The 21,043-nt window shown below is 49.5% G+C and overlaps 2 protein-coding genes across 3 annotated transcripts in view; one reads left to right on the top strand and one right to left on the bottom strand.

The window, feature by feature from the left end:
- PIGU (phosphatidylinositol glycan anchor biosynthesis class U) overlaps window positions 1-13,642 on the top strand; it is a 112,947-nt gene extending 99,305 nt beyond the window's left edge. For both annotated transcript variants that reach the window (XM_036902517.2, XM_057502927.1), the window contains 2 exons: window positions 525-667; window positions 13,211-13,642. In XM_036902517.2, coding sequence (XP_036758412.2) covers window positions 525-667; window positions 13,211-13,324 — 257 coding nt within the window. In that variant the 3' untranslated portion in view covers window positions 13,325-13,642. The remainder of the gene's footprint in view (window positions 1-524; window positions 668-13,210) is intronic.
- Window positions 13,643-13,841: 199 nt separating this feature from the next.
- MAP1LC3A (microtubule associated protein 1 light chain 3 alpha) lies at window positions 13,842-15,470 on the bottom strand. Its single transcript, XM_036902519.2, has 4 exons — window positions 15,229-15,470; window positions 14,896-14,951; window positions 14,701-14,807; window positions 13,842-14,435 (listed from the first exon to the last, which is right to left on the bottom strand). Exons 1-4 carry the CDS (start codon window positions 15,266-15,268, stop codon window positions 14,273-14,275), a joined length of 366 nt encoding a protein of 121 aa, XP_036758414.1. The 5' UTR covers window positions 15,269-15,470; the 3' UTR covers window positions 13,842-14,272.
- Window positions 15,471-21,043: the final 5,573 nt, after the last annotated feature.

The following is a 21,043-nucleotide window of genomic DNA, read 5'->3' as shown; positions in this document are numbered from 1 at the left end:
GAGCAAGGCAGGGGACCAAAGACATAAGTTAAGGAGAATGGAAAGTGTGTTCCTAAGATCCCAGGTGGCAGCATCACAGAGACTCACTCTGGGGCTCTGCCCTCCACAGGTTCGTGCTGCTGTTCCCATCCATGATCTGATGTGGACAGACAGCACCCTGCGTGGGGGCAGGAGGAGTCATCCGTGGACGCTCTGAGACCAGGGTGTGGGGAGCAGTGTCTTGCTGGCATGCTCCCTTTGCAGTGCCCAGAGGCATTTGTGGCATTGCCGGCTGTAGCCAGCCAGTCCCACAGTGGAGTGCAGAGTCCAAGCCTAGGGCCTCTCACCAGTTTTGGGCATGGAGAGCCATTGACTCAAGGGTCTGAGGGTTGCCTCTTGGCACCCCAGGGCCTGTGAGTTAGAGGGAGAGTCTACCTTTGAGCTCCATCAGGCTGTCCTTGAGCCTCTGTCTTGCAGGACCGTCAGCAAAGAATGGGTCCCGAGAGAATCAGCATTAGGCTAACTGTGACCATCTCTCTTCGCAGTCCTGCGAAACCTCTTTGTCCTCACCTGCATCATCATCGTCTGTTCCCTGCTCTTCCCTGTCCTGTGGCATCTCTGGATTTACGCAGGAAGTGCCAACTCTAATTTCTTTTATGCCATCACACTGACCTTCAATGTTGGGCAGGTAAGTGTCAAGAGTAGCATGGCGAAAGGAATTGATGTAGCCTCAGACATTCTGCCTAGGCTCTGGGGTTGCAAACTAGGGTAAGTGTGAATGAGGGGCCAAGCAGCTCGCAGTCCAATAGAAAAGATAGGGAAGTAGGAGCAGTGGAAAAACTGAATCTGGCTAACATTTATTGGGTACCATGCTGAGCCGTCACCTCATTGAATTTTCACAGCAAACCTGTGAAACAGTCTCATCCCTGTTTTTACAAATGGAGAGCAAGGCTCACAGAGATTGTCGCATGTCCAGTCACTGGAGGAGCCGGGAACCACATTCCGGGAGGGCTCAGTTTCTGAATTCGCTCTCTTTCTGTAACAGGGCCTAGGCTGCATGGTATCTACAGTGAGTGTACCGTAGGGGGCTGGGGATGGCGGAGGCCGCAGGAAGACAGGCTTCTGGGGCAGCAGGAGCAAAGGCAAGGAGACGAGAAGTAGTTGGGCCTCGCTGTTAGGTCAATCTGGAGTGTAAATCGTGTGGTTGGGAGTAGCAGAAGAGGCGGTAGGGCTCACACAGGAAGTACCAGCAAGGAGCTCTGACTGTCCTCTGACTCAGAGAAAGCCTCTCCCTTGGTGCCATCAAACTGGTTCTTAGCTTCAGAATCACTGGGAGGAGCTTAAGAAGGTAGACTGTGTTAAGAACGTTAAGAATGTAGATTCCCTGTTTTAAATCCTGTAGCTGTATTGTGACTATCACAATTACATGGCTTTGCTAGTTTAAAAAAAAAAGCACATTCCCTGATGCCACTCGTAGAGATGTTGAGTGGGATGTGGAAAACAAATTTGTCAGGAATTTGTATCTTTAATGAGCTCTCCAAGAGATTTGGCTGCAGGTGGTCCTGCAAGCCCCTCTGAAGTTCCCTTGTCCACTGCACTGCATCTGGCAGGTCGGCTCTGTCCTCACCGTCGAGTTCTTCTGAGAGTCCGTTGTACTGTCCAGCATTTCAGCTGCCGCTGGCACAGCCAGGCATTTCTGGTGCCTAATGGACTGGATGGGAAGCGGGCCTCGCTGCAAAGACCGATGATGCCAGTAAATTATCCCCAGGGAGATTCTGGCCTCCAAGGTCAGCTGCTGGGAAAGAAGAAGGGAATTGAGCTTTTGCAGTGAATGATGGGACTGGTATTTCCTGCGTGGACATTTCTGGACAATTAGCGTCCAGCCCAGCTATTTATCTTGGTTTGTGAATAGCAGGAAGACAGACAGGGGGCCCTGCAGCCAGGGTGGGACCGGGCTGGGATCTAGTCTGCCTGTCATACGCAGAAGCTATTGATGTCGGATGCTCAGCACCTCCTACCTTTGTCCCACACAAACCGAAATCTGCAGGATTTAGCTTAGTATCTTGAAGAAATCTGAAGGGTTGTTTGGCTCTTCTGTCTTGCTGAAACCCCCTTACTTTTCTTCTGAAAGTGATGACTGGCATGTGAGGGCTTTGGGTCTACCCGGTCCTCTGGGAAGCTTGGCAAGCTCCACTGAAGTAGTCCACAGCTGGTTATCAGGTCGTGAGGGTCACTTGCAGGTCAGAAATAGTTGCACTGGTTAAGAAGTACCCGTGGAACTTGTCAGGTAATAATTTTTCCCAATGGCTGCCTTTATGAGAGAAGGGTGCTCATAATGTCATGGGAGATGTTTGCAGTGGTCAGAGGCAAGAGAAACTGAATTGTGGGAAAAGGGAGAATTGGGCTGGGGTTGGGAGCCAAAGGCCGGGTAGATGGAGTGTGTTACTGGCCGAGCGACAGAGAACCAGCTGAACTCTTGGCATTGTCTTTTACCTTTTTTTAAAATATGTTTTTAATTATACAAGGAATACATGAACTCATTATTGCTGGGGAAAAGAAAGCAAGCAAAATAGAAGCGTATGGAATGAAAAGTAAAGATCCAGCTGGGCCCACCCCTTCCCGCCCCAGTGCATGTGTGCTGGTCGGGACTGGTTTGGTGGGTGTCTTTGCAGGCTAAATATGCACGTATAGACGGCTCTCAGCACATAGGCCCACACAGAGAGCTTTTTTGTTTATATAAAGAAATGGGCTTCCACTCTAAGTACTGTTCTTTGACTTGCAGTTTTTCACTTCGTAATCTCATCTTTTTTTTTTATTAAGGTATCATTCCTATGAAGGTTTCACAAGAAAAACAATTTGATCGCTATGTTCACTCATGTTATCGAGTCCCCCCCCCATACCCCATTGCAATCACTGTCCATCAGCATAGTAAGATGCCACAGAGTCACTACTTGCCTTCTCTGTGCTGCACTGTCTTCCCCGTGACCCCCCACACTATGTGTGCCAATCATAATGCCCCTCAATCCCCTCCCTCCCCACCCCTCCCCTTTGGTACCCGCTAGTCCCCTCTTGGAGTCCGTGAGCCTGCTGCTGCTTTGTTCCTTCAGTTTTGCTTTGTTGTTGGTGGCCTCATCCTGAGATCTTTGAGGGCTCCGATATCCCATCTTTGGGATATGCTGTGGTTCGCTGACTACTGGTTCAGGCTCCTACTGGTAAATAGTGAGGTTGCTTGTGGCTAGTTGGCTGCTCTAAGTGGAAGGCCCTTGTATAGCCCTCCACATATTCTAATACACACATGCCATTATTTTCTCAGGGTGGCTTCCAGGTTGGTGGGATTTTCTGGGTCAGAGGACATAGACACTGTCCGATTGGGCAGTTATTGCCATGTTGCCCTATAGACAACCCCCAGGTCATACCAATCCCCAGGCCTCCCAGCGGTGGTCCAGGTGCCTGGAAACTGGCAGTTTGTTCAGGCACCCAGCACACCTATGTCATCAGCCTTTTCAGGTCTGAGCTCTGTGGCTCTGAGCCAGAGATAAATCTGTTGTATCAGATGCTTCCTGGGACTGCTGGCTTTGTGGCTGGTGCTGCCAGATCACTAAAATGACGCAGCACGTAGGGGCACTCACTCAAGTCTTATCATCGCTCTGGAGCACTGACTGAGATAGCAGGGTGCACCACATTGTGGGGGTTATATTACCCCTGTCTGCCCTTGGGTCTGTTGGGAGCCACAGAGGGCAAACATGAGACAGTTAGAATTTTAGTAACCATTAAATGTCACCTCCTTAACGAGGCCTTCCATGAGGTTCCACCACCTCGCTGTCTCTTTCTTAGCCCCGTTTGTTTCCTTCATAGCTACCATTTTGTAGTTTTCTGTTATTTACTCTTGTCTCTGTCTCCCCCAGTAGCCTCTGAGCTTGAGGAGTGTCAGAGATCTGCCTCTGCTCCCCACTGCAGGGACCCCAACCAGATCTGTGCGTGGCACATAGCAGTTACTTAAAACATATTTGTTGAGTGAATGAATGAACTGAAGATTGCCAGAGAGAGCATCGCATGATGAATGGCCAGATGTGCAGAGAGTAACTGCTGGAAGACTCTAGTGGAAATAGATCAGCTTTCCTATTGTGAGTGGTCAGGGAAGGCCATAGGTGATGAGGAAGGGTAGGAGCTGGGCCTTTCAGATGCGGAGAATGAGCAGGGAAGTGGAGATGGTCGAGGAGGTGGGCAGGATGGGGCCAACTCACCCCCACTGACTGCTGTTAGTGGGCAGCAGTCCCGTCCCTAAGCCTTCTCCAGCTTCTGCCAGAACCTGGTCTCTGGCTGGGAAAGTCCCTGCATGTCCTCCACAGCCCAAGCCAGTCCCCACCTCCATCTGGCCTGTAGTCAGCACTTCCATGAGATGTACGGCATCTGGGGACATGTCCTCAGTCCCACAGCCGGCTCTTCTCAGCTCTCCAGCTGGGATGGTACCTTACAGTCACCTGGTCCTCATTTTCCCCTCCCTGGGCAAGACAGATGAAAGCTATCCTGGGAACCAGATGAGTATGGATGTTCAGCAGGCAGCCAGGGCCTGGTCCATCAGGACCAAATCTAGAGTTGAATGTAGAAAACATCTTGGCATATAGATTTTGATTAAGTCCTGCTCTGCTTGAATTAGTCAGTGCTGTACCCCTTTATGGGACAAATTACTGGTGGATTATCAGTTATACCGGCAGGTAAACCAGTGACTAAAGCCCCATCCTTTCCCCTGGGACCATTAAGTATTTTTCAGCGCGGGGCATGGATCAGTTGCTAATTATAATTGTGCCTCAGCGTCAGTAACCAGGAAATGACAACAGTGCATCTGTAGTGGGGGATGGGGGGAAGACACACACACACACATGCACTCTCTCTCTCTCTCTCTCTCTCTCTCTCTCTCTCTCTCTCTCTCTCAGGGATGGAGTTAGATCGGTTGATTTAAGTCCCCCTACACTTCCTCACTGTGCGACCTTCAGATTTAACTTCTCTGGGTTGCAGTTTTCTTGAGAACAGGGATGATAAGACCACCTCCCAGGGTGTTAAGAGGAGAGGATGTAATGTGTGGGTCCTGTTACCATTAGTCATAGGTCAACATGGGATCAGCAACATGCTGAGAAGTCCTAGGGAAACATTCAGATGGAGGGAAGGAGAACAAGCCCCAGGCTGGTCACCAGCAGGAGGAAAATGCTCATAAAGAATCACACATAAACACAAAGGCATGTGTATACACTTAGCCTTTTTTGAAGAGTGAGGTAAAATTGTCCCACTCACCCTAATTGAATTTAAAAACAGGGAATATAAGGGAATTTTTTCCTGAAATATAATTAATAGTGGCTCGTGTTTAAAGAGAGCTGACTAGAGGCTGGACCCGTATGATCCCTTTAATCTTCAGCATCATGTGCTGTGCGGCCTTCTGGACCTTTCCCGTGTGTTTAGGTATGCTCGAGTGCTCGTGGAGAAAGAGGTGTGTGTGTGCTTTGCTGTTGGCATCATGATGAAAATATGAGTTTTTCTTTTAATAAATCACCTTGGTGATGTCTCCTTGTTTGAGTGAGAGAGGACGCTCCTCTTTTTTAAGTCCCACATACATGTACTCCCCACACCTGATGTGACTACTCACTTAGTGACAGTTTTTTAAGTTTTCCCTTTTTTATTATGATAAGGAATTCATTTAATCCTCATAATAGCTCTTCGAGGGAGGCACTGTTATCACCTCTTGATATGAGTGTGGGAGCTGAGGCTTGGAAGTCGCAAAGCTCCGAAGGGGTGTGTGTATTCATGCTGTTGTTTATCACGTGCTCTCAGTAGACTGTGGGTTCCATCAGGGCAGCCCCCAGGTCCATCTTATTTATGACTCTATCCTCAGCACCAAGAAAAGAATATTCAGTGACTGTTTATTGATGAATAAATAGATTGAGTTGAGATCAGAAACGTTTTATGACCAGGTTGCTCACATGACCTTGTACACCCTGACCTCCTAGTTCCAGTATCTGTTTGTTCACAGCTGGGCCTGTGGCAGGCCTGCTCGGTTCCTAGGGCGTTAGAGCCAGATGCTCCTCTTGCCCCCTTGGCTGGCCCTGAGAGCCCCACTTCTGCTCTGCTTCTGTTCAGAACAGACTGCCTAGCAGCCTCCCTCTGCCCTTCCCAGCAGGCTCTGGGGCCTTCTGTAAGCCGCTGCCTCCTTGCCATGGGGGACTGGCCCCGACGCCCTCCTTCATGTTGCAGACCCTGTAGATCCTAGGCTGGCCCTGCTTTGGCCGTTCTGCTTTCTGTCTCCAGGGAGGCCTGGAGCCCTGGGATCTGGGCACTGACCCTCGGGCATGTTAAGCCCTACTCAGGACTTGCTTATTCATTCCAGCACAAATGAAACCACAGACCTGTCCCCTGGAATCACCTCTCAGTTGACCTGTTGTGTCATTCTGGGTGATGACTCCGGTGAGAAATGGTTTGAGACATGTTGGGTAGACCATCTTTGGTCGGGTGCTGTGTAGCCCCATTTGTGGACAGCCAGGGGCCCATTTCAGGTTTATTCCCAGGGATTTTGTGTGGCCCTGGCTGGGAGATCCTGGGTCTGTGTTTGGGAAGATCTGTTCGTCTTGAGATGAGGTGCCTGAGGCCCAGGCTGGAGCCCCCCCAGCCCTCATCCAGCTGTGTGTGTGCTTGCTTGGCTTCCTCAGAGGGTGACATTTTGTCATGGTCTGAGTTCGTTCCTTTGTCCCTCCCATTGTCAAACTTTTAGCTCAGTATCCTGAGCTTGTCTCTCACAAGCCTTTCCCCACCTCCATTCCTGCCCCCACAACCAGAGTGACAAGAAGTACAGGTGGGCAAGGTCAGCAGGAAGACCTAGACTTTTCACTCCCTCCCAGGCCCCTCTTCCTGGCTTGCTGGTGTTAGTCAAGTCATGTAACTCCTTGGGCCTGATTTATTTATTTGCAAATATCAAGTAGGTGCCTGATAATGCCAGGCACTCTGCAAGGGGTGAATGAGATACAGCCCTGCTTTCAAGGAACTCATGGTCTGTGGAGAGAAGAAAAGGAATCAGACAGGGCCAGGGCAGCGTGGCAGTGCTAAGTGGAGTGCATGCAGCCTGGGGTGCCCTGAGCTAGGGATGGAGAGTTAGGGGCAGCCTTAAGTGGAGTCCTGAGGGACATGGACTTAACCAGGTTTTAGGGGGTGAGACCTGGGGGTGAGAGACTGAGCAGGCAAATGTGGGAAGGTGTTCCACAGGACTGGCACGTGCCACCTGATAGGGATGAGGCCATTTCAGGACAATGGAGATCAGAGCCACAGGGGCCTTAATGCTGAGGACCCGGCTGAGCTTTTAGTTTTAAGCTGAGAACAACTGTGATCAGATTAATGCTCTGCAAACCTCAGTTGCCAGGAAGGTAAGAGGTGAGGCATGTGAGCTGGAATCTGGCCTGTAGGGAGGAGCTGTTTTCACCTGATGAGACACGATGTCAGCCTCAGTTTCCTCAGCCCAGAAGGGTGGTTGTGAGGACTCAGTAAGAAGCTGGGTAGGGAAAACTTTTGTGAATTGAAAGGTTCCCCACAGATGATAATTGCCGTCAGATCTGGCTTTGATCTTACTTTGTGACCTCCCAGACACCAAGACTGAGGGCCAGTGATTCCCCTATTTTTTTTGCCTCTTTACAGCTAGAGGGTGGAGCTCTGTTTCCCCACCATCTCCTCCCACATGTGTCCATTCAGACCTGTGAGCTGGCAGGCTACACCAGCCCTGTCCAGCTCCACAGGCCAGCCATCAGCTCCTCCTGCTGCCTGGAGCCCCGTGGCTGGGCAGGGGGGCTGCACTGCTGCTAATAGAGGTGGCCATGTGAGTCCCCCGAGTGCGGGTGGGCTGGTGGGTGTCGGCTTCTCCAATGGAAGTGAGAGACACGGAGAGCCAGGGCATGCCTAGGGTGACAGCACTTGCTTCTCCAGGAAGCCGCAGCCCAGGGGCAGTGTTGGCCGCGGCTGCTGGCCTGAGCCCCACAGCTTCCAGACGCACTGAGTTAGCAGCCTCTGCTGGCTAATGTCTCATACACTTGTTTTGCCTTTTGCCAGCAACCCTCTCTCTTCCGGGCTCAGTGCCAGCTGGAAGCACTGCCTCAGTAGGGCGTTAGTGCTGGTGAACTGTCAGCACGGGTCCACAGCAGACTCGTGGCGTGTGGGTGCAGACCCTTCCCGCCAGCATCCTTGACTGAGAGGGGTTGAGGGGGCAAGGGGAGAGCTAGGATTTGGGCCTCAGAGAAGCAGATGGGCACTGCAGCCTCAATGCCTCACTTCCTTCCCTGTGACCCTGGCAAGGCCCTTAGCCTCTGAGGATGTTTTTGGTCATCTCTTAAGTGGAGCTTAGAAGCCCAGGGTGTTGTGAAGATTCAATGATACGTTTTTTGGTACAGGTCCTGGCCCAGGATAGATACTCAGAGGTTGGTTTCCTGTCTGTCTTCTCTCCCTCCCCATAATGTAGTGTGACCTTATCATTTCACTCCACCTCTGATCTACCCCTCTGTGTCCCTGGCTACCCAGTGCCAGGGTTGAGGGTGGGGGGCCACAGTCTACTCCCAGAGAGCCAGCCCTGTGCTCGGTCTGGGGCCACAGAGCTGGAGCACATGCCGCCCTATTTGGTGAGGAAGCCAATGGGAAGTGACTTCACTTCAGGGGTCACATCACTGAGTGTGGGGGAGGGAGGACTCCAGGCGCAGGGGATGGAGATGATGCCTCTAGAGAGATAAGTAGGAGCCCTTTGTGGGAAGGGTCACTCCAGTCCAGGCTGGACGCGGGCAGAGGCACCGCGGACAGCTGCAGTGTGCATGGGAGCGGGCTGTGTGCAGGGCTGCCGGGGCCTGCGGGTGTGGTGCAGGCCAGAGGGGCATGTGGACGCCTCCCAAGGGGCAGGTGGAGGGTGCAGGTGTGTGTGTGTTAAAGATCCCTCAGGGCTGGGAGGATGAGGGAGGTCTTCCAGCAAGAGGTGGCACTGGAAGGGAGAGAAGGAGGCTGAGCTGGAAGTCTCAGGAGGCGTTCGGCAGGGCCTGGTGGTTGGTGGTGGGAGAAAGGCTGTGGGGCTCAGCCACATTGAGGGAGGGCAGCTGTAAGGAAGGGGCTGCTCTTCAGGTCTCTGAGAGCACAGAGGGACAGAGCAGGGACTGCGGAAGCCACCGTTGCGTGTAATAAACTGAGGAAAATTTGGCTGAGGGAAGGGGAAGTGACTCACACAGGTCACACAGCCACTAGCTCGCCCGTGCTATTTCCACTGCCCCTTGCCCAACGTGCCCTGCCCCGATCGGGCACAGGGGCCCTGCGTCTGCTGCTGCTGCTGTTGGCTGCATCCCAGGGCCTCTGGGAAACCCTTCTAAGCCCACATGGAAAGCCTCAGAAGAGGTTGTCTCCGCCAGCCTGCAACCAGCTGTGGGCTTCCCTCTGAAAGGGCCAAGGAGCCTCTAGGCCAGCCTGGTGCCCACGAGATGTCCTTCCCTGGGGGCGGCAGGACACCCACCAGGACTAGTGGCCTTCGGTTCCAGACAGATGAGGGCAGCACCCAGAGCTCTTTCCCCCGACACCGCCCTCCCGGACGCTGTCTTAGGAAATTCTCGCACAGCAAAGCTGAGACGGAGCACCGAGCGCCCGCATGCCTCTTACCTGGACTCTGCTGTCTGTGTCTTACTCCTCTCCTGTGACCACACATTTCCATTCCTCAGTCCATCTTATTTTTTACTCCTATTTGAAAGTGAAGTGCAGATAGAAGTACATTCCCTACTAAGTGTTTCATCATGTCTATCATTAACCAGAGCTTAATACTTATACTTTTCTTACGTGAAATTTATATACAGTGAAAAACACAGATCTTAATGTGTACATTTCCTGAAGCCTTTTGTCACTCAGGAAAATATTTTTGAGGTTCATCCATGTTGCATATAAAAATAGTTTATTGCTTTTTAAATAAACTTTTAAATTTTGGAGTAATTTTAGATAGTACAGAGCATTCCTATATGCCTCACACCCAGTTCCCACATTGTTAACATCTTATGTTGCTGTGGTATGTTTGTCAAAACCAAGAAATTGACCATGATACTTTTACTATTAAGTAAACACCAGACTTAGTGGATGTCACCATTTTCCCTGCAGTGTCATCTTTTTCTTCTGGGCTCTAGTCCAGGGCACCGTGTCACATTCAGTCGTCATCTCTCCCCTTGTCCTCTGCTCACTTTCTCAGTCTTTCCCAACTTCTCATGACCTGGACGGGCTGTCTTGTAGGGTGTCCTCTCTTTGGGTTTATCTGATACTTTTCTCACTGTGAGGCCGGGTTTGAGGTTTTGGGGATGCAGTCCATGCAAGCCACATGGTTGCATGCTGATGTTACCGTTCATCATTTGGTTAAGATAGTGTTTGCCACGTTCCTCCACGCGAAGTTACTATTTTCTCTTTCTCTGCTCTGGTCTTCGGGAGTGAGTCACCACGTCTACTCACCTTCCAGGGTAAGACTTTAAACTCCACCTCCTGGAAGGGGGAGTTTTGTTTTTTTTTTTACAAGAAGAAAGAAAATTTTAGAGACATTTACTCTATAGCTCTTCTGAATATAATAAAAATGAACATAAAATGTTTTAAACTTGTTGGTAATTCCCATATTACTGTCAGATCTTTTATCTGAATGCGATAATATTCAATTGTACAGACCCATTATTGTGCCACATAGACTGTAGGTGCCCAGTGAATCCGTAGGTGTTCATGGCCACTCATGCAGAAATGAAATATTTAACTACAAAAATATCTTGTATTTGGGAAGCTATTTGCTAACATCTCTTCCTCTGATATCTGGAGAACATGCAAAGTGATTTATGCACAGAAACTTGAAGGAAGTGCTCCCATAGTGACTTTCAGAATATTTTGACAATACTGCTAATACATATACATATATATTTTTTGGTATCATTAATCTACAATTACATGAAGAACATTATGTTTACTAGGCTCCCCCCTTCACCAAGTCCCCCCCCCACATACCCTGGAAGGGGGTTTTTACATATGTTATTTGAAATTGCTTCTTCTGAAAGGATTCCAAAAGGAATTCTCCCTCATTTATGTATGTACTCAATCATTGACGGGCTGATTGTTTTTAATTGGATTTTAATTTTTATCAATGTAATACATATACATAATTTACAAAGTTACAGCTTATAAGGAAAAAGAATAGTTTTCTCAGGTCTTATTTATTCTGATACTTAATAACATGCTTGTTTTTTTTTTTCATTTTATATAAAACTACCAAATTACCAATATTGGACCATTTTTTTAATCTACAAACATCGTAATTTCATATGGTTCAACCTAATACCTAGTATTTTCACTTCCTATTACTTGTCCAGCTGATTGTTGGCTGGAGTTGGCTCGTTTTGTTTTGTGGTGAATTGTAACTCGCACTTGCCTCTCGTGTGGCCTGGCTTGGGAATCAGCCCCCACCAGCTCAGCCCTGGTTCCAGGCTCTCCTCCCCAGACCGGGCACCTTGGGCCTGCGTGAGAAAGGGGCTTCCTTTGCTGTGATAACTGCACAGCCCCCCGCAGGCTGCTGTGGGCACGGCATTGGGGGATCCCAGAGCTCGTCTGCTCTAGGATCCTCAGCAGCCCGTTCTCTGCCCTTTGGTGGACTGCCCCCAGGTGCACTGCCTTGCAGAGTCCTGGCCACTAGTCCAGCTCTCCCAGCATAGCCTTAGGCCAGCTACTGAACCTTTTGCATTTCAGTTTTCTCATCTGTAAGACAGGGACCATCAGCCTTTCAGACAGGTTCCTGTGGCAGTAGGATGGCAGGTCCTCATCCTGAGGCTGGGACTGGTGTTGGTCCTCCAGACCCCTCCATGCTGTCCTTCCTGCCCACCGTGAGAGACCCTGCCTAGGATAGGGGTCTCTGAGGGTCAAAGGCCAAGATCCCAGACTCAGGTCAACCTCTGCACTGCTCTAAGACCCTAGCCAGGTGCTCCCGCTGCTCTGGGCCTCCGTCTCCCCATCTGTGCAGAGAGGTGGTTGGCACTGATAGTCTGAGAGGCCCGCCCTAGGTGCCTGAAAGCTGGTGGTGTCTGTAGTGGTGGAGTCTCTCCCCTCAGCCCTCTTTCCATGGGGCTTGGCTGTGCCCCTCCTGCTACAGGCACCCGGGGTCTTGGGAAGAATGGGGTTGTAAAACGGTGGGTCCTGCGTGTGGGGACCTTGTTCCTCTCTGGGCCTCAGTGTGCGGAACAGTGGGCTGAGCTTCTAGGACCCTTTTGATTGTGGCCCAAATGGCTTGGCATAGATAACGTGGTGGCAGAGCCACTTAAGGAGCCCAAGTCCGGGGAGGAGCCGGGGGCATCAGGCAGTCACACAGAGGAGTGTAAGTGGGTGAGTTTGTGCTACTCAAATGGAGGTTAATGGGGCCAAGACCCAATCTGGGGCATAAGGAAGGGTTTCTCTGAGGAAGGGAGCTTTCTTGAGGCCTGAAGGGCGAGCAGTGTTTACTAGATGAAAGGGAGAAAACATTCCAGGCAAAGGGAACAGCGAAGATCCTGCAGTAGAAGGGAAGAGGCCCCTGTGGTTGGAGCCTAGTGAGGTGGAACGGAGGCAGCAACCAGATACAGGGCCTCAAAGCTCCAGGGAGTTTGATCTTCACCCTAAGAGCCATAGGAAGCCTTTAGATGACTTTAAGCTGGGAAGTAACATGACTGTATGTTTTTGAAAAGCAACCTGCTCGGGAAAATGAACTGGGGAGGTTTGAGATCAGGGAGCCCAGCGAGGAGACGCTGCTGTTGGGATGACAGCGGCTTTGTCTAGGTGGTCGCTATACAGGTGGGTAGAAGTGGGTGGAGTTGTTTAGAAGACAGAACTAACAGGACTCGGTGGCTTTATGTCCAGAGGTGTTAGGTAATTGTGACCTGAGCACCCTGGATGGAAGCTAGAGGTAGGGGAGGCATGGGTTCCCTGTGGGAGAAGCAGGGTTGACATGGGGCTCAGCCTGTGGGCATCCAGGAGGAAAGGTGAAGGGGCCTCTGGGATGGAGGCATCGACCACAGGAGGAGCAGGAAGGGCAGCACAGCAACTCCTGAGGTGCCAGCAAAATGTTGCAGGGTTAAGCATAAGCCCTGAGGTGGGGGGGTCCCTCAGCAGGGTCTCCCCAGCACCTGCCTAGTGCCTCAGGGACCCAAGGTTCAGGGGGAGGTACCGCGAAGCGTCTCACACTCTCTCTCCCCCCCAGATCCTCCTCGTCTCGGATTACTTCTATGCCTTCCTGCGGCGGGAGTACTACCTCACACATGGTCTCTACTTGACTGCCAAGGACGGCACAGAGGCCATGCTTGTGCTCAAGTAGGCCTGGCTGGGCACGGGCTGCACGGACCTCGGGGGTGGAGGGGCCGGAAGCTGGACCAAACCCTCTAGCCAGAAGTGCCGGCAGAAGAGTCCTCAGGCAAAGGGGTTTGAGTCCAAGTCATGAGTCCCTGGCACCAGAGGAGAGCCATGGCTGGCAGCAAGGCCTGTGGGAAACAGCCAGGAGCACCTCCACTTGGACTCCCACTTTTGCCTCTGCACGCCAAGGAGCCCCCTTCCGGGCTGGAAAGGGGAAGAAGCAAGTGAGCAGGGTTTGTTAGGGTGTGGTTATTACTTAATAAATGTTTTTTGTTATGAAGAAGTCTCCCTAAGGCCCACGCTGCCCTCCTGGAAGCAGGGACTGGGCCCCTAATACCACCATGCCACACGACACCCCAGTGCGGGTTTCCAGGATAAGCCCTAAGTCCACAGAACGTGTCTGTGCACTGGTGAGCTGGGAATGGCATGGGCCAGCCCCTCCAGCAGCCTCCCCAACTCCCCAAGCAGCTGGAGGCAAAGGGCCAGGCAGGCCTGAGCAATCTTTATTCTGCAGAGGGCAATAACCACAGATCCATACACCATATCAAGACCAGGTGAGCCAGGGGCCAGTCCTTCGGGGGCAGGTCCAGGCAGGGGGCAGGCAGCGCCTCAGATGAGGGAGGGGCAGATGGGCAGGGGCCTAAAAAAAAACACACACACAGAGTAGGGGTGCTGGGAGCTAATCCCCACCCTTCCCCATCCCTGTCAGCACCCAGAGGGTCAGCCCTAAAATGACTGGCCCAGGATCCATCCAGGGGCAGAGGAGGGGTGGTGAGTGCCCCCTGGCGAGGGGGTGGCATCCCTGCCCAGCCCACCAGAAGCAGAAGCAGCTCAGTTCAGGAGCCAGGAGTTCCCTGGGCCGAGCCTGATGATAGGGCCCCCCACTCCCAGGCCAGCACCCCCTACTGCTGGCTCAGAAGCCGAAGGTTTCCTGCGAGGCGTAGACCATGTAGAGAAAGCCGTCCTCGTCCTTCTCCTGCTCATAGATGTCAGCGATGGGTGTGGACACGCTCACCATGCTGTGCTGGTTCACCAGCAGGAAGAAGGCCTGCGTGGGGTTCAGCTGCAGGCGGCGCCTTAGGTGGACAGAGACCACTGTGAGGGGCCTGGCTTCGGGGAGGGGTAGCCCCGATCCTCTCCCCGAAATGATGCCGTCTTCGCTTCACACCCGTCCCAGCCCCCTCTAGAAGCTTTCACCTCTGGTCCAACTCTGACCCCAGCCCTGACCTTGACCTTTACCAAACGCCACAGAATAGTGGTAACAGCAGGTCCCATGCCCCACCCCCCCCACCGCTCCTCGGGAGGACCCAAGTGCCCCTCTGCCTGCTGCGGCCCGCGCACCGGATTATCTTGACCAACTCGCTCATGTTGACATGATCCGGGACTAGGAACTTGGTCTTGTCCAGCACCGGCAGCTGCTTCTCACCCTTGTAGCGCTCGATGATCACCTGGGAGCCGGGGGGAGCGGGGGGGCGGGGACTGCGTGAGCCCGGGGCGGGGTCCGGGGCGGGGATGGGAGGTGGCGGTGGGACTCACCGGGATCTTGCTGGGGTGCTGGTCGCGGATCTGCTGCACCTCCTTACAGCGGTCGGCTGCGCACAGCGGGGGGTCGGTGAGACAGCCGAGATCCTCCGGGCGGGCCTGCCCCGCCTCCCCAAAGCCGCCGCCCCCAGGGCCGTCAGGCCCCTCGGCCGGGGCACCGAACGCGGCTGGAACGCACAGGCTCTGGCCCAGGCCTGAGCCTGCCTCCCAGCCTGGGGGTCCGGCCTGGAGCCTGACGTCACTGGGCTGACGTAGCCTGCGGCAGTCGGGGTCGGTGGCAGCCTTCCCCCCAACCCCCAGGCTCGCAGATCGCCCGCCCGGCCTCACCGAAGCTCCGCCGCTGCTTGAAAGGCCGGTCCGAGGGCATCGCGCCGGCCCGGCGTGGTGCGCAGGCCGGGGCTCTGGGGTGCGCGGCTTAGGGATGTGGTTGAGGTTCGGGGGCTCCGCGCCTCGCGCTCAAGGGCTCCGGGGTTCGAGCTGAGCCCAGCGACGGTGGCTCAGGGAGGTAACTCGCCCGGGTGACGTCAGGTCACAACATTCCTTAAAGGGGAGGCCGGCACGCCACTCCCATTGGGCCGACGCAAAGCCCGCCCGCCGGATCAGTGACGCCACGCGTTAAGAGCCTGGATTCCCAGCCGGCGCAGCGAAGGGGCGGGGGCTCTCAGGGCACGTCACAGTCCAGTGACGTCATGGCCTGCGGGGTCGAGGTGGGACTAGTTTCCCCGAGACCCCTGCTGAGGGAGACGAAAACCTGCGAGGCTGCTGGGGGGCGGGCCCGCAGCTCCGGCGGCAGGGACGTCGCCGGCCAGCATCCTTCTAGACCCCTTGTTAGTCATCTGACAGCGCGCTCCAGGAGTCTGTCCGGTTCCGGGAGGGCGGCAGGGAGCCCAAAGGCTTCCTTGCCTTCATGGCTCACGGTTAGAGAAAGAAAAAGGCGGGGTGAAAGAGCAGACACTACCAAGGAACACACAGATTTTAAAGGAATTTCTAGAAAATAAGCAACTGAAATTCAAGTCTCAAAGAATAAGGCAGGAAAGCACATTAAAAAATGGCAGAAGATAAAAATCACTGAACTGGAGGATAGACGAGAAGCAATTAACCAGAAAACAAGGTGATGGGAAATGTAAAAATGTGACAGAAATAGTAAAGTGAGAAGAAATCACAGGTCCAGCCAGAATTCCAGCAGGAGATTAAAGAATGTGGGAGCGGCAGTTCCTGAGGAAGTGCCTCTGAAAGTGATTAAAGACCATGTAAGATCAAGAGCAGGAAAAAAAAAATCAGCATCTAGGCACTTTGTAGTGAATTTGCACAACTCTAAAAAGAAAAAATTAGATGAGGAAAATGGTGAGCAGCTTACACTGGTAAACATGTAAGTAGATCTAAACAAGCATTTAGTATAGCACACGGATAGTGGTGACTACTTTGTGGAGTATAAAACAAGGAGCATGGGACAAGAGGAGGTAATCGGTCCAAGTGTTCCAGGAAGCCTGATGCATCTGAGGGAAGGAGGATGAAGGCGGAGAGGTGTCCAGGTTTGTAAAGTCAAGTATGTATTTCAAACACTTAAGAGGGTTCTCAAAGCATAGAAAGTCTAACTGCCAATGCAGAAAAAAAGGTTAGTAAAGGCTTTTAAAATATAATAGAAGGCAGAAAAAGAAAAAGGAAGCAAAGTAAAAAGCTTAATATATAAATGGGTGCAAAACCAGAAGTAGAAAATGTTTTACATTCACCTAAAAGCAGAGATGATCAGAGTAGTCAAGAAAGAAAAACGCAGCTCTGTGCTGCTTACAAGGCATTTAAAAGCTAAGGGCAGAGGAAAAGACAGAAAATGGTATACTAGGAAAGAACTAACCAAAAGATTTATCTATAGCAAAATTAGGCAAAATAGGCTTTAAGACAAAAGACATTAGAAATAAAGCAGGCTTCCACAAAATGACGAACAGTTTTCTGGAAGAGATACAATTCTGAACTTCTATGCTAAAGGTTAAAAAAAAGGCTGTAAATGTATAAAGCAAAAGTAACAGGATACAAGGAGAAATTGCCCAGTCCTCCATCATAATGGAGATTTAAGACCTCTTTCAGTAGCTGATAGACCAAACAGCCCCCCCAAAAAGGATAGGGAAGACTTTAATACTATTAATAATCCTGACCAATGGACCCTGACAGAACCCTGAATGTGATACAATATTTTTAAGCACACAAAAAACAGTTACAAAAATGACCTAACAACTAGGCCCCACAATAAATTTTACAGGCATCAAATAGTCAGTTTCATAAAGACCATATTCCCTGACCACAGACAATACCAAGTAAACTCCAAAGGTTTGGACATTTAAACATACTTCTAAAAAACTTTTTACTCAAAGATGATTATCAATTAGAAATAAAAACTATTTAGATAAATAATGAGAATACATATAAAAACTGGATGGGAGATCAGGGGACAAGTAAAGCAGAATTTAGAAGATTTATAGCTTTATAGGTATATTAGGTGAGAATACAGAAAATTTATGAGCAGAGAGTATCAAAGAAGTTTTAAAAAGTAACTAGAAACCCAAAGAAAGTGGAAGAAAGATGATAATGAGCAGAAATTTAATGAAACAGAAAACAAAAACACTTGTATGGGCCACAAAATAAAGCTAGATCTTTGAAAAGACCAATAAAATTACCATTAATGTGCAGAAGGGATATAAGTACATATATAACAGAAATGACAAAAATAGGATTATAATAAACTTTATGCCAGTAAATTTAAAACTTAGATGAAATATGCAATTTTCTAGAAAATGGTAATTTGCCAAGACTAATTCAAAAAGAAATAGGTCAGCTGAGTAGCCATATACCTCAAAAAAACCAGCTAATCCAGATTGTTTCCCAGGCGAGTCCTCTAAAAATAAAAAACCCAAACCTGCAGCAAACATTGTATTGCATGGTAAAACACTATTCTATGTGGTAAAATGTCAAGCATTATTCCCCTTAAAAGCCAGGAACAAGATTCTGAATTTTGTCACTGAACAAAATGCAACACACTGTATGGAGGTTCCAGCCAGAGCAGGGAGACAGGGAAAAGAAAGTAGCAAAACTATCATTCACAGTCAGAGGAATGTGCAAACCCAAAGGAGTATGCATACAATAATAAAAGATTGCTAATAAAGCCCAATAACACATGATACCAAGTTTTAGAGGAATATAAGAAAATGGGAACTCTACCCTGCTGAGAGTGTAAGCCATTTCAGCCATGTTGCAGAGCAATTCTGCAAAATCTACTGAAACTGAAGATGGCTGTGTCCTGCAGACCAGTAATTCCACTTGCTGGTGTGCACATGAGTCCAAGTAAAAGAGTTAAGTATGCTTATTGAAACATTTTCATAATAGCAAAAAATTGGGACCCACCTAAGTGTCCTATCGAATATCTTGTGTATTCCTGTGCCAGAACACACATAGTGAAAGGAAAGAAGGGGACAGCAAATTCTCTTTAAAGGCCAGACAGTACTTTGGCTTTGCAGGCCACACGGTCTCTACCAACTACTCAGTTCTGTTGGAGGGTGAAAGCACCTTTGACATCACGAATGGGCATGGCTCCGTCACAATAAAACTTTATATGCCAGAACAGATTTGGCCTGAAGGCCCTAGTCTGCCAACTCTTGATCTAGAGCTGTGTGCAACAGATCTCACAAAGTTGCAGAACTGGTCAGAGATCAGTCAGCTCCCAAAGATAAGCACCTTTAAGAGCAGCCAAAAGAACTAGGTCGGCCATGGCCTTGGAAAAATGGTCACACCTCTCTTGTCAGACCAAGTCTTGGACTGAGGCTGGTGAGGGGGAGGGAGCTCATTCCCCACTTACCTGGCTGTGTATTCTTCCTCTTACCTAGCTAGTCAGGGGGGCCGACACTCCCTCTGGTTTCTCCCCTCACTGCTTCCTCCTCTCCCTCCTCTCCCCCAAATCCGAAGTCCTGGCCTACTCAGCATCTCTACTTGAAAGTCTAGCAGACATCTCAAGTTTGACCTCCCCCAAATGAACCCATGATCATCCTTTAAAACCTTCTCCAGGTGTCATCTTGGGCTCTCTCTGTCATCTTGGACTCCTTTCTTTCCTTCACCCCCCACATCCAATCTATGCCCAAACCCTATCGGCTTCTACATTCAAAATACCTCCAAAATATGACCAATTCTTACCACTGCCACTCAGGCCACAGCCACTGTCATCTCCCGTCTGACTAGTGCCATCGTCTCCTTGCCTTAGCCTTGCCAACATCAATCTGGTCTCACTACACTGACAAGAACAAATCTGTCCACACAGGAGCTGGGTCATGCTATTCTTGCACCCCACTCATTCCAAGCAAAGATCAGAGGCTGAAATGAACAGTGGTCCACGAGGCTTGTGGGATCTGCCGCCTTGCTGCTCCTCTGGCCTCACTGCCCTTACTCTCCACACATTGGCTTTGGCCACATTGCCTCCTTGATATTCCAGGTACCCCATACATGCTTGTGCCCCAGGGCCTTCTGGTACATACTGTTCTTTTTGCCTTGAACATTCTTCCCCAAGATCTCTGTGTGGCTCACCTCTCATTTCCAAGGTCTCCACAGTGAGCCTTCCTGAGTGATCTTATTTAATATTACAGTTCCCACCCAAATCAGTCGCTATCCTCCCTTCCAACACCTTGCTCAATTTTTTGCCAGAGCAGTTATCACCTAATATGCTATGTAATTTTTTCTAAGTATTTTATTATGAAGTTTCAAGCATACAGAATACTTCAATTGTTCAATGACCCTTATGTTCCCATCAGTTACATTCTACACTTAACACTTGTAGCATTTGCTTTATCACCGTCTGTTCATCTGCCCATCCATCCATCCATCTATCTGTTTTATCTTTTCGATGCATGTCATCTTTCGATGCTGCAATCCAACAACTGTTTTTAATAAAAACTCTCAAAGTGGGAATGGAGGGAATTTATCTCAACATAAGGGTCATACATGTCAAACCCACATCTAACATCATTCTCAACAGTGAAAACATGAAAAATTTTCCTCTGTGATCAGGATCAAGAAAAGAATGCCCACTCTCACTGCTTATATTCAACATTTTATTGAAAATCCTAGCCAGAGAAATTAGGCAAGAAAAAGAAGTAAAAGGCATCCAAGTGGGAAAGAATGAAGTAAAATTGTCACTATTTACAGATGACATAATATGACATATAGAAAATCCTAAAGACTCCACCAAAAAACTGAGAATTCAGTAAAGATACAAAAATCAATATACAAAAATCTTGTTGTGTTTCTATACACTAATAATTAACTATAAGAGAAGAAAACAGTCCCATTTAAAATTGCTCAAAAAGAATAAAATACCTAGGACTAAATTTAATAAAGGAGGTGAAAGACCTGTATGGTGAAAACTAAGACATTGATACAAGAGGCTGAAGACAACACAAATGGAAAGACACTCCATGTTCATAGACTGGAATAATATTGTTAAAATGTCCATACTACCCAAAGCAATCTGCAGATTCAGTGCACTCCCTATAAAGTTCCAATGGCATTTTTCACAGAATAGAATAGTCCTAAAATTTGTACGGGACCACAAAAGATCCTGAACAGCCAAAGCAATCTTGAGAAAGAACAAACCTGGAGGCATCATGCATCCTGATTTGAAACTATATTACAGGGCTATAGTAATAAAAACTGTATGATACTGACCTAAAAACAGACATATAGACCAAGGAACAGAATGGAAATCCCAGAAATAAACCCATGCATATTTGGTCAATTAATTATTGCAAAGGAGCCAAGAATACACAATGGGGGAATAGACAGTCTCTTCAGTGAATGGTGTTTGGAAAACTGGACAGCCACATGCAAAAGAACGAAATGCAGAAGAAAAACTCTTACACCATACACAAAAATCAACTCAAATTAAAGACTTGAATGTAAGACCTGAAACTATAAATCTTCAAGAATATATAGGCAGTAAGCTCCTTGACATCAGTGTGGGCCATAATTTTTTGGATCTGACACCAAAAGGAAAGGCAACAAAAGCAAAAACTAACAAGTGGGACAACATCAAACTAAAAGGCTTCTTTCTACACAGCAAAGGAAACCATCAACAAAAATGAAAGGACAAGCTACCAAATAAGAGAAA

Source organism: Manis pentadactyla, chromosome 5 (assembly GCF_030020395.1).
Source record: "Manis pentadactyla isolate mManPen7 chromosome 5, mManPen7.hap1, whole genome shotgun sequence".
NCBI classification, from domain to species: Eukaryota; Metazoa; Chordata; class Mammalia; order Pholidota; family Manidae; genus Manis; species Manis pentadactyla.
Note: the sequence above shows the minus strand (reverse complement) of the source record. Positions and strands in the feature narration are given on the sequence as shown.

What these genes read in the sequence shown, in the direction of transcription:
- MAP1LC3A (XM_036902519.2), bottom strand. Translation starts at nt 15,268, where the DNA reads ATGCCCTCGGACCGGCCTTTCAAGCAGCGGCGGAGCTTCG. An exon ending in CAAGCAGCGGCGGAGCTTCG is followed by an intron (nt 14,952 to 15,228) that starts GTGAGGCCGGGC and finishes CGCTGTGCGCAG; the next exon opens with CCGACCGCTGTAAGGAGGTG. An exon ending in GAGTTGGTCAAGATAATCCG is followed by an intron (nt 14,436 to 14,700) that starts GTGCGCGGGCCG and finishes TGTCCACCTAAG; the next exon opens with GCGCCGCCTGCAGCTGAACC.